The 11,922-nt window shown below is 42.4% G+C and overlaps 2 protein-coding genes and 1 pseudogene across 2 annotated transcripts; 1 reads left to right on the forward strand and 2 right to left on the reverse strand.

Moving 5' to 3' along the window:
* Positions 1-1,791: 1,791 nt before the first annotated feature.
* Positions 1,792-2,904, reverse strand: LOC120108454 (annotated as a pseudogene).
* Positions 2,905-4,059: 1,155 nt separating this feature from the next.
* On the reverse strand, positions 4,060-6,438 carry LOC120108449. The gene is made up of 7 exons (XM_039122057.1): positions 6,181-6,438; positions 5,803-5,889; positions 5,442-5,690; positions 5,184-5,345; positions 5,008-5,061; positions 4,594-4,740; positions 4,060-4,442 (listed from the first exon to the last, which is right to left on the reverse strand). Exons 1-7 carry the CDS (start codon positions 6,382-6,384, stop codon positions 4,077-4,079), a joined length of 1,269 nt encoding a protein of 422 aa, XP_038977985.1. The 5' UTR covers positions 6,385-6,438; the 3' UTR covers positions 4,060-4,076.
* A 3,237-nt stretch (positions 6,439-9,675) lies between these two features.
* LOC120108455 lies at positions 9,676-11,508 on the forward strand. Its single transcript, XM_039122062.1, has 2 exons — positions 9,676-10,594; positions 10,694-11,508. The coding sequence occupies exons 1-2, from the start codon at positions 9,676-9,678 to the stop codon at positions 11,506-11,508; spliced, it is 1,734 nt and encodes a 577-aa protein (XP_038977990.1).
* Positions 11,509-11,922: the final 414 nt, after the last annotated feature.

An 11,922-nucleotide genomic window follows, 5' to 3' on the forward strand; every position in this document is an offset into this window, starting at 1 on the left:
AAACTGGTTCCCTTAAACCCAAACAAATACTCTCACTCCTCAGCACCTCACCAGAACCATCTGAACCAACCTGTTACACAAAGGCAGCCACAGATATGCAGTGGAGAAGAGCCATGTCTACAGAATTCGACGCCTTACTCAGTCAACACACCTGGGATCTGGTACCTCGGCCTCCCTCTCAACAGGTTCTCGGATGCCGATGGACATACCGAATCAAGAGGAATTCAGACGGGTCCTTAGCTCGGTATAAAGCCAGGTTAGTCGCCCAGGGGTTCAAACAATAATTCGGCATAGACTACACTGAAACTTTCAGCCCCGTTGCCAAATTCCAAACCATACGACTCCTCCTGGCTCTAGCAGTTACCAAACACTGGCAGGTCAGACAGCTCGATGTATCTAATGCGTTTCTTCATGGGAAACTAGACGAGCTGGTATACATGGAGCAACCACAAGGCTTCAGTGATCCTCAGCACCCAGACCATGTCTGCTTGCCTCGGAAAGCCATCTATGGTCTCAAACAGAGTCCCCGGCAATGGTTTGCTACCTTCTCCAATTTCCTTCTGCAACATGGTTTCAAATCCAGCGTTGCCGACCCGTCTCTGTTCTTCTCCCACCAAGACAATGCTTCAATCTACATTCTCATCTATGTGGACGACATCTTGCTCACAGGAGACTGTCCCCAGGCCTTAACAAATTTATTTCTTACACTACAAGGTCAATTCCAAATGAAAGACCTGGGCCAATTGTCTCATATCCTGGGTATTCAAGCTACATTTTCTACTCATGGCGTCACACTCAACCAACAATCCTATGCCCTGAAACTTCTACACAAGGCAGGCATGCAGGATTGCAAACCAGTGGCATCACCTCTTCCTTTAAAACTACCTATCTTCCCCAACAGTTCGGCTCCATATTCCGATCCTACACATTACCGATGTCTCACTGGATCTCTACAATATCTGACTACTACCAGACCGGATCTTTCCTTTGCCGTGAACTATCTGAATTCAGGATGCAAGCCCCTTTCTGAATTGAACTTGTGTGTGTAAAATATTTTAGGTTGAAGGATGGCACAAACCATTGTGCAGTACTGTATGAATCATTTGTGATAAGTACACAGAATAAGGCAAGCTGAGTTACAGCCCAGTGGTTCACCCCTCTACTTGAGAGGGGGTTTTGGGTTCAAAGCTTGGGAGGTATTTCCCAGGCGTACCATGATCATCAACTTGGAGAAATGGGTCAGCTAGAAGCTCTCTCGTAGGATGGAGACTATGATGAAGCATCCTCCCCTCAAATTGACTAAAGGTTCCCTCCAGCAGGCTGTTCCTCTTGTATTGCCTCGGTTTCCTTTTTCTGATGGAGACTATATGATGAGAAACCTGCAGCTTTGAACTATGCTACCTTGCTGCACTCTCATTCTTTTCAGATTTTCTTTCTTCCGAGTCTCCTCTTCGCTGTCTCTCTTGCTAAGGAGTGGTTCTTGCGTGCCGGAACACCTCCTTTGTAACTCCTTTGAAAATCCTGTATACTTTCTCTACTCCGTTGTAACTTCACAATTTTGTTCTGAATAAATTTTGGTGGGTAATGTGGCACATCCCAAAAGAGTATATGTCCTCCAATTCATTGTAAAGCATGCATTAAATGTCAACTTTTGCTTTCTAAATACAAATTAATTTAGAGTCTTAACCTGGCACTGCATGGTTAGCACTCCCAATCCAGCGACCTGTCCTTCCTAATATTTTCCGAGACAAGCAGAATATGGAACCTGTCATGGGCTGTAAAAATGTGCCGTGACAGAGTAACCATTGATTGTTTATTCTCGTTGTGCATTCATTGTTCGCAATTATATATTCATGATTGTATTTTTCAATGGACAACTGGGATTTCTACCATTGTTGTCAATGTGCACATTAAAGCAGCTGGATTGCGTAGTGGAAGGGGCAATCCCGTGAGGAGCTTGAAGATGGTTGGACTTATCAACTATTTGAATGTTCTAGGAGTAGCTCGCCTTGCCAAGACTTTCTACTGGGAAATGGCTGCTACCCATCTCTGTGGAGGTTTGCTGACCATTTGAATTTAAGTTCACAACCTCCCCTCCCCATTGTATCTCTGAGGCACCGTCCGACAGATAACGGAACAAGGAAGAAGGCCAGTAGCCCAATGGAGATTGATTTCCATACTGCATCCACCAATTCCCCGATTTTGGATCCTGCTCAAAAAATGAGAACCATATAAACATTCATTATTAATTATAGGTGAAAAGTTAAAAAAGTAATTAAACATGACTATTGTAGTTTTGCTACACTGAGAGTATGTGATTTAGGACAAGAAATTAACATCTTGTGAATCTTTTGTTTTTACCTTCCAGACAGACAAGGTGATTTCATATTGGCGTCCGCCATAGCTAGAAATGGGGTAGACGGTGGCACCCAATGCAATCTCCTTGTCGACTTGAACGAACCCAGAGCAGAGTAGGTTGTGGCGGCCTGTTGAATGATAACCATCATCCTGAAATTTTTAGGGTAAAATATAAGAAGACACCCAATCTTTATACTTTTTATGAAAACAACTCATATAGGACAAGAGAAAAATGAAGGAATATTAACTTACAGTCCAGTAGCTAGGTAAATAGCCTTGTTTTATTAACTTCATACAGAAATGCATATACCTGATTTTTTTGGGGACCAAAGAGCAACCAGCTGAAGATAATTAATGCATGAAGAGAGAACTTTCAAAATTTCATATAATTAAAACTACTTTCTATTTATTCAAAATTGAAACAATAATACACATGCCAGCCACAGCTTCGATGGTATTGAGAAGTTCTTCAGGACCCCTAATAATCCGAAGTTGAGACAGACTGAACTCATTTTGCTGTTCCAGCTTCGGGTTCCACACATTCATGGTTGCCTTTGCTCCATAATACTTATCTCCCTTTACATAAACAATTGCATGCTGCTCAAGAAGACCCACGAACAAACATAAATGAGAAAGATGAAGGAGCAAAGGGAAAGAAATGGAAAAGTAAGAGATACAAAGCTGCTACTAAGATACATGGTCTCCATTTATATTAGTGAGGTCTGCTCTCGAACAATCCACATCAAATTCCCCCTCCAGTTAAAATAAAACTCAGCTCTCAAATTAGATATGACTAGTTGAAATAAATATGAAAAAAAAAGAAAATCCTAAAAGAGATAGATCTCTTATTCTATATTGACTTTGCTTTCAGTCGCTCTATCTAATTTTTTCTAAATCGGAACATACGACTGGTCAAAATCTATCCCAAAAAGAAAATTTTTGATTTGATCGGCCCATTTCGTATTCCAAACGATAAAATTGGTCATGACCATCTATTTCAAAAAGTAATCCATTTGAAAAAAAGACACATCATCTAAATCGAGCATTGTATGACCAAGTTATAACTCCGAAAGTTTGACACATGATTTAGCTTCTCAATGCGATCTCACTACTGGACCATGTCTAGTCTAACCTATAGTGGCCAAAGTAGTTCACATTGAGTTTGATAATCCTCCTGGATCAGAGAGTTTGTTTGAAGATTGCATGGTAATTTTAACTCCAATTTTACTCAACTTTTAGGTGGTGAAACCTGGTAGTTTGTTCTTCAACTTTAATGGCTTGCCCTGTTGATTTCACCTCTTGTCTAATTCGATTTAGCATACCCACTTCAAGAGATTTTCTTGCCTTTTTGTTAAAATTCCACCCCATATGTGATGATATTGATATATGGGGATCTCTAGCTTTAGAAGAAATGCTCTCAATATTCCCAATATTTTCACAATGGTGGAAGTTTTGCCTGAACCAAATGCAGTGGTGGTCATCCTCCAAGCCGAAGGATTTCCATAACAAGATTCTCTCTCTTTCTTGTGGGCTATTAAATTATTTTCATATTGATTATTGACTGTGTGGCTTGATTGTTAGTGCTCGATGATTTTGATAATTTACTTGATTATACGGAAAGAAAAATATTTATTTTTGTTGTCCACCGATTGTTCGCGATTATTTTTTTCATAATTGTCTTTGCCCAACAAGATGGAGATACAAAAAGCTACGCCCTTCTACATACATTTAGGATTTCTACCAGGACCCCCATAGTAGATGTAACCATTGTTCTTAAGGTGCACATTATAGCAATTGGATCGTGTAGCGAAAGTGCGAATCCCTCGAGGAGCTTGGAGATAGTTGGACTTATCAACTATTCGTATGTTTTTGAAGAAGCTCGCCTTGCCAAAACCTTCTTCTGGGAAATGGCCACTGCCCATCTTCGTGGAGGTGTGCTGACCATTTGAATTTAAGTTCACAACCTCCCCTCCCCATTGTATCGCTGAGGCACTATCGGACAGATGAGGGAGTAAGGAAGAAGGCCAGTACCCCACTGGAGATTGATTCCCATACTGCAGCCACCAATTCCCCGTTTTTGGATCCTACTCAAAAAATGAAAACCATGTAAACATTCATCTCTATTTATAGGTGAAAAGTGAAACTGTGATTAAACATGACTATTGTAGTTTTGTTATGTTGAGGGTTTGTGAGTTAGGAGAAGAAATAAACATTTTATGAATCTTTTGTTTTTACCTTCCAGAGAGACAAAGTGATTTCATATTGGCGTCCACCATAGCTAGAAATGGGGTAAATGGTGGCTCCCAATGCTACCTCCTTGTTGACTTGAACGAACCCAGAGCATTGTAGGTTGTAGCAGCCTACTGATTTATAACCGTCACCCTACAATTTCATGGAAAAATATTAGAAGCCTTCCAATTTTTCATAATTGTTGCTTTATGTTGTCTGACGTCGAAATCAGGAATGTCTGTGGCACCTCATCTCTATCATATAATTGACCAGAAAGAACCAAAAAACTAAAAATAATGAACAATATAAGATAACTTATCAAAAAACACTTGGAAGATAAGGTAGGACAACATAAGGAAAGAGGAAACTAATAGAAACAACACATAGAAAATACGAAAAAATGAAGAAATGTTAACCTACCGTCCAGAAAGTAAATAGTCTTGTTCTATGATCTCCATACAGATATGGATCAACCTGATTTTTTCCACACCAAAGAGTAACCGGCTGTAGTTAATTAATGCATGAAGCGAGAACTTTCAAAATTTCATATAATTAAAACTACTTTCCATTTATCCGAAATTGAAGCAATAATATACATGCCAGCCAGCTTCGATGGTATTGAGAACCTCTGTAGGACCCCCAAGAATCCAAAGTTGAGACAGACTGAACTCATCTTCGTGTTCCAGCTTCGGGTTCCACACATTTATGGTTGCCTTTGCTCCATAGTACTTACCTCCCCTTACATAAACAATTGCATGCTACTCAAGAAAACCCACCAACAAACACAAATGGGAAAGGTTAGAGATACTTCACTCCAAGGTTACTCCTTTTCATAAATTTTCAAAACTATATACCTCATGCCTATTATTATTCCTGTTGGATTCTATAGAAGTTGGATTTGGGATTGTCCTACGCATGTTCTTTCCAAATCTTTCGATAAAGCTAGCCCTCGGCACATCGCCCTTCTTAGTCCTCCTAATAGGGATGGTGTCCTCTGGGCACCTCCCATTTTGATGCCAAAGTTGAGGTATGGAGCTAGTTTCCATCTTTGATGCCACCCTCTTCTCATCATATAAGCCTAATGGGTGGAAACTTGGTCTCATCTGAAGATTTTGCATAAAGTGAAGACAAAGTAAAGAGACTGCTAGGTGTAAACATTAAGTGAAAGGTGAAGGACTTGAAAAGAATAGAAAGTGTGAATGGAAGAGAGCACACCTGGATAGTATGGTTTTTGAGCGAAGGATGATCGAAGGCTGGCTGATGAGAGATATGGACACAGTCTATGATATCCCCATCCAGGCTCTTTTTAAAGAAACAAACATTAGAGCAAATGAAACCACAAATTAAGAAGCATAACAGTGAAAAATGCCAAAAAAAATTAAGTGTGATAGAAGAGGAAAATTACAGTAGAAACTTGATGGGATTGTACTGAACAAACAAAAAAGGTGAAAACAAAAAATATTTCAAAATACATTTCTGATTAAAAATAATTTAGAAAATCTTCTTAAAACTCTTTTACAATGAACAAAAAATGTTTTCTTACCAAAAAATCCAAAAAAAAAGAATAATTGAAAGAATAGTGGGATGGTAGACCTTGATGCTTTTGACAGATTTATCCAATCGGATCAGGTGTTGCTGCACCTCGGACTGCTCGATTGTAGCCCACACTCTAGCCATGATGCAAGATAAGCAAATCATCACCAGCAATAGCGCGACCAGGCCATGGCTCATACTATTGTGCATCTCCATAGCCCTTTCTTTCAAACCCTTTTCAATGAAAATAAAAACATACACCATCCAATATATATATAACAAACTTCTTCTTCCTGGTTGCCTATTATATATCAAAGAATATCTTACTTATATATCAAAGAATATCTTACTTAAATTAAATGCCACAGATTCTGCTTAATTTTGTGCATTAATTGAAAAAGCTTATCTGATTATCAAATTAATTGTCCATCAATTGTTTCCTCCATAATGAAGGATTTCCATAACAAGATTTTCTCTCTCTTTCTTGCGGGCTATTAAATTACTTGAATATACAAAAAGAAAAATATTTATTTTTGTTGTCCATCGATTGTTCACATCATCCTTCTTGGTCCTCCTACTAGGGATGGTGCCTCTTCTTTCCGTATCTTTCGACAGAGCTGGCTCTCATCACATCATCCTTCTTGGTCCTCCTAATAGGGATGGTGTCCTTGGGGCACCTCCCATTTTGATGCCAAAGCTGACGTATGGAGCTAGTCTCCATCTTTGAAGCCACCTCATTCTCATCATCTAGGCCTAATGGGTGGAAACTTGGCCTCATCTGAAGATTTTGCACAAAGTGAAGACAAAGTAAAGAGATCCTGTAAAGACCTGAAATTGGGCCCGTTCTTGGGCCCAATGAACTGAAGTCGGCAATGGATGCCGACTTCAGTCTGTTCATCGTGGTCTTCCCACGATGAACACGCGGGCCGAACGGCCAGCGGGATCTCCGCCCCACCCCCCCTCTTCCCTCTTCCCCCCTCTCTCTCTCTCTCTCTCTCTCTCTCTCTCTCTCCCTTTCTCTTTTCTCTGAGAGCCCATCCCTTCCCATCCCTTCCTCTCTCTCTCTCTCTCTCTCCCTTTCTCTTTTCTCTGAGAGCCCATCCCTTCCCATCCCTTCCTCTTCCTTTTCCCCTCTTTTGAGAAGATCGCCGGAGCCCCGTCGTCGCCGGAGCCGCCATCGCCGCCGGGGAAACACTCGTCGACGACCGGAGGCGAGCAAGACAACATAGACCTATTTTTTTTGGATTTAAGGGGAGAGAAACGATGGGAATCAGTGGGTTTTACTTCCCTTGTTTCGGGAAAATTCCTTTTTGGGAGATTCGGCCGGCCGACGGCGGCCGGCCGGGGTCAATCCGGGCCGAAATAGGTTCGGCCGGAGGTGGATGAACGGGGGGCCGGGCCTTCTAGCCCCGGCCTCTCTCTTTCCTTCCCTTCTTCCTCCCTTTCTTCCTCTCCTTCTCCTCTTCTTCTTCTTCTCTTCCACCGCTCGTGATGGTGGGGCAGCCGACGGCGGCTAGCCGAGCGCCGCCGCTGAGGGCCACGGTCGACCGTCGAGGGCCGACCGGAACCACCAGCCACCCTCCTCCCTTCTTCTCCTTCTTCTTCTTCTTCTTCTTCTTCTTCTTCTTCTTCTTCTTCTTCTTCTCTTCTTCTTCTTCTTCTTCTTCTTCTTTATTCGGCCTGGGTTTTTCCTTGCTTTGAAATCCGTGCCTTAAGGATGAACCAGACTTTGAACCGGGTTTAAATTGTGAACCGGTTCCACCTATTCCATGAATGGGTTTTGTTATGGTCTGATCAGACCTGGTTTGGGTTGGGCTAGGGATCTGTGTTGGGCTGAGTTGGACCTAATTGGATCTGTGGGCTGGGTTGGTTTGGGCCCGAGATCTGATCTGGACCTGTAATCTGGTTTGGTTCAGTTGGGCCTAATCTGTGTTGGGCCACAATTGGTTTTGGGTTTAAAGGATTCTGATTTTTGGGATTTAGTCTATTTATTCTTAGGGTCTATGCTTGATTTTGGGGACCCATTCTTGGATCTTTAAACTTAGGAATTTAAGGGGTTGAAATTAGTTTAAATTATATTTCTAAATTAATTAAATAATTAATATTTATGTTTAATCAGGGGTTCGTGATATCTGTGGCAGGGATTTTAAGCAAACCCAGGTAGGTGACCTATTGCTTTAAAGTAGAATTTTAACATGTATCATGCATATGTTGATGTATGATTTATTATTGGCATTATATGTTAGAATTAGAATTAAGCATTTAATTTCATAAACTATTAAATTATTATTGGCATTATGTGTTAGAATTAGAAATTAATATTTAATTTCATAAACTGTTATGTACTTTACTATTGGGAGTTTGTTCATGACTTGAGTTGAAAAGTTGATTTATTGATTTTTAAAATTCGCGTGACTATAGTCTAGGCCCCGGCAATGGGATGATACGTTGGCCCTGTCGACTTGTACTGAGGAACTAGTTCCGACACCACGACCACCGGTGATAGAATAGTGGCGGCACAGGAGTGCATTTTGCTCTTCGGAGCGGCTCAGTGGAGCGTGAGTTTGGCACCAGGGGGTGCGGCACAGTGGTGCGTTGGCTCAGTGGAGCGGCTCTTCGGAGAGTTGTATTGGCACTTCGGTGTAACCATGCCACTGGGTGATGTGGCCGTAGTCATGCGGTTGAGTTATTTTGAGTCTCGGATCGGATTTACGGATTGTCGTGTGAATTTTTGGATTCATGAGTTTTAGCTGCTTTTTATATGCATCATGACATGTTATATGATGACTTTATTGCATGATGTTGCCTACTGAGCTGTTAGCTCACTCCTACTATTTACATTTTTGCAGGTGATGATATATGATTATGGGGATTACGGGATAGAGTGATCATGATGTAATTAGCTAGTAGATATAGACTTTCTTTTGACTTATGTATATATGGACATTTGATATGAAAACTGGAATTTATCTTTAATTAGTTATTGATGGTTGATTAGATTTATCTGCCTTGCGTGCCTGCGGGGTCCGCCCTGTAGGTGCGCGGCGTCTGCTCGCGCCCCGGGCCCCCGGGTTCGGGGCGTGACAGATTTATTGGTATCGGAGCATAGGTTAAAGATCACTAGGAACATTAAAATAGAATCATAATAAATATAATAATAAATAATAATAATAATAAACTTAGGAATATAGGGACACATGTGAAGAAATGAGAGTGGGGTAGAAAATCTTATGGGTGGGTGGATCCAACACTAATGATGTGTTATTAAAAAAAAAAAAAAAACTTAGGAATATAGCGACACATGTGAAAAAATGATAGTGGGGTAGAAAATCTTACGGTGGATGGATCTAACCCTGATGTTGTGTTATTTGTGTATGTATCAGCATGCCGCCCCGCCATGCACGTGTGGCACCTCGCCGCCTGATCGAGACTATCGGGAGTGATCCAGCCACTTCTCATCCGACTGAGAGAGTCTAGGAGGACGAGACTGATCAGACAGTACTGGACGGACCAGATCATGGCCAGGAGAGCAGGATGGGAGGACCGACCCAGGTGATGGAGCTGATCAGAGAGGTTGTTGGGTTAGTTCGGCAGCAGAGGGGACCACAGCAGCTATTTCCCTCTGCTAGTTCTTCAGATCAGGGGAGGAGTATAGCAGAGTTCAGGAAGTTGGCTCCTCCGGCCTTCAAGAAAACTACCGATCCCCAAGAGGCCGAATGTTGGATAGATGAGATGGAGAAGGCCTTCAGGGCCATGGGTTGTATTGAGGAGGAAAAGATCAGATTTGCCACCTATATGCTTCAGGACCGGGCTCATCATTGGTGGGAGTCTGTGGAGAGGACCATGATGCAGGATGCAGGATCAGTAACCTGGCCGGGATTCCGCATGGCCTTCTACTCCAAGTATTTCCCTTCCAGTCGTATCAGGGAGCTGGAGAGGGAGTTTCTGAGCCTCTCTCAGGGGAGTATGACTGTGGAAGACTATGAGGCTGAGTTTGATCGGTTGTCCCGTTTTGCACCATCTCTTGTCCAAGACCCTAAATCTAGGATGAGTAGATTTGAGGAAGGACTGAGGCCTCGCCTGCGTCAGGGTTTAGCTGCTGTTCACTCGACTGATTATGATGACCTAGTTGACAGAGCTAAAAATATGGAGATCATCTGGAAGGAAACACATGATGCTCAGAAAGGGAAGTCGAAGAGGACCAGGGACTTTGATTCTGACGGTGAGCGGCATCTGCGCCGACCTATGCAGTTCCGTCCAGGAGCAGGGCAGCGAGTTCCATATGGGAGGACTGCACCGGATCGCAGGGGGATATCAGGAGTGTGCTTCAGGTGTGGCCGGACTGGACATAGAGCTGTTGAGTGTCTTCAGACACGGCCTGGTATTGGAGCATGTTTCAGGTGTGGTCAGCAGGGCCACCGGATAGCTGAGTGCCCTCAGACTCAGACTGTTTCTGGAGTTTGTTTCGGGTGTGGTTAGCCGGGTCACAGGATTTCCAGTTGTCCTCGTACTAGACCTGCGCAGAGGCCACCGAGTTCTGTAGCTCCTCAACGACAGATTTCTTTCACTCCAGTACAGGCTACCCAGTCAGCTATCCCCAGGCAGCAAAGGGGAGGAGGATCTCGTACCCAGGGACGAGTTTATGCACTGACTCAGCAGGATGCTCAGGCATCCAACACTGTAGTGACACGTACACTGTTGGTATCTTCCACTTATGCTTATGTGTTATTTGATTCTGGTGCTACGCATTCTTTTATCTCATCTTCATATGTCCATAAGTGCGATTTACACTACTCTTCCTTAGAGAGGGAATTATGCATTAGTACTCCAGCTGGGGGTACGATGACAGTTAGTCAGATCTGCATTTCCTGCCCAGTACTAGTTGAGGGTAGAGATTTGAGAACTAATTTGATTGTTATGAATCTGCATGATTTTGATGTAATCTTGGGTATGGATTGGTTGGCTGCATATCACGCTACCATAGACTGTTTTCTGAAGAGTGTGACCTTCCGGATCCCGGGTATTGATAAGTTCAGTTTTATGGGTGATGACTGGGGTGTCTCTTCTCAGGTAGTATCTGCTATGCAGGGCATAAGATCTCTTAGAAAAGAGTTTCCTATCTTTATGGCCGCAATTGCAAATTCTGAACAGTCTGAACAGAGAATTGAGGATATACCAGTAGTCAGTGAGTACCCTGATGTCTTTCCTGATGATCTGCCAGGCTTACCTCCTGATAGAGATGTCGAGTTTGCTATTGATATAATCCTTGGTACTGCACCTTTGTCTAAAGCTCCTTATAGAATGGCCCCTGCTGAACTAAAGGAGCTAAAGGACCAATTACAGGAGCTATTGGATCTGGGTTTCATTCGACCTAGTGTCTCTCCTTAGGGTGCCCCAGTATTATTTGTAAGGAAGAAAGATGGTAGCATGAGACTGTGTATTGATTACCGGGAAATCAATAAAGTGACTATTAAGAATAGGTACCCTCTACCCCGGATTGATGATTTATTTGACCAGCTTCAAGGTGCTCAGGTATTTTCCAAAATTGATCTTCGATCTGGATATCATCAGCTGAGAATAAAGGAGTCTGACATAGCCAAGACTACTTTCCGTACCAGGTATGGACACTATGAGTTCCTTGTGATGCCTTTTGGTTTGACTAATGCACCAGCAGCATTTATGGACCTGATGAACAGAGTGTTTAAGCCTTTTTCTGGATAAATTTGTCATAGTATTTATTGATGATATTCTGATATATTCAAGGAGTCAGGCAGAGCATGAGCATCACTTGAAGATTGTTTT

The sequence above is a fragment of the Phoenix dactylifera genome, unplaced genomic scaffold (assembly GCF_009389715.1).
Source record: "Phoenix dactylifera cultivar Barhee BC4 unplaced genomic scaffold, palm_55x_up_171113_PBpolish2nd_filt_p 001342F, whole genome shotgun sequence".
In the NCBI taxonomy this organism is placed as follows: Eukaryota; Viridiplantae; Streptophyta; class Magnoliopsida; order Arecales; family Arecaceae; genus Phoenix; species Phoenix dactylifera.

Bases quoted from the DNA above. Each gene is read 5' to 3' on its own strand.
- LOC120108449 (XM_039122057.1), bottom strand. From the start codon at position 6,384: ATGGTGTATGTTTTTATTTTCATTGAAAAGGGTTTGAAAGAAAGGGCT. The intron at 5,346-5,441 runs GTATATAGTTTT...TTTCTTGAGTAG, and splicing joins GGAATAATAATAGGCATGAG to CATGCAATTGTTTATGTAAG. The intron at 4,443-4,593 runs GTAAAAACAAAA...TTTTTTGAGTAG, and splicing joins TCACTTTGTCTCTCTGGAAG to GATCCAAAAACGGGGAATTG.
- LOC120108455 (XM_039122062.1), top strand. From the start codon at position 9,676: ATGGAGCTGATCAGAGAGGTTGTTGGGTTAGTTCGGCAGCAGAGGGGA. The intron at 10,595-10,693 runs GTTAGCCGGGTC...CTTTCACTCCAG, and splicing joins TGGAGTTTGTTTCGGGTGTG to TACAGGCTACCCAGTCAGCT.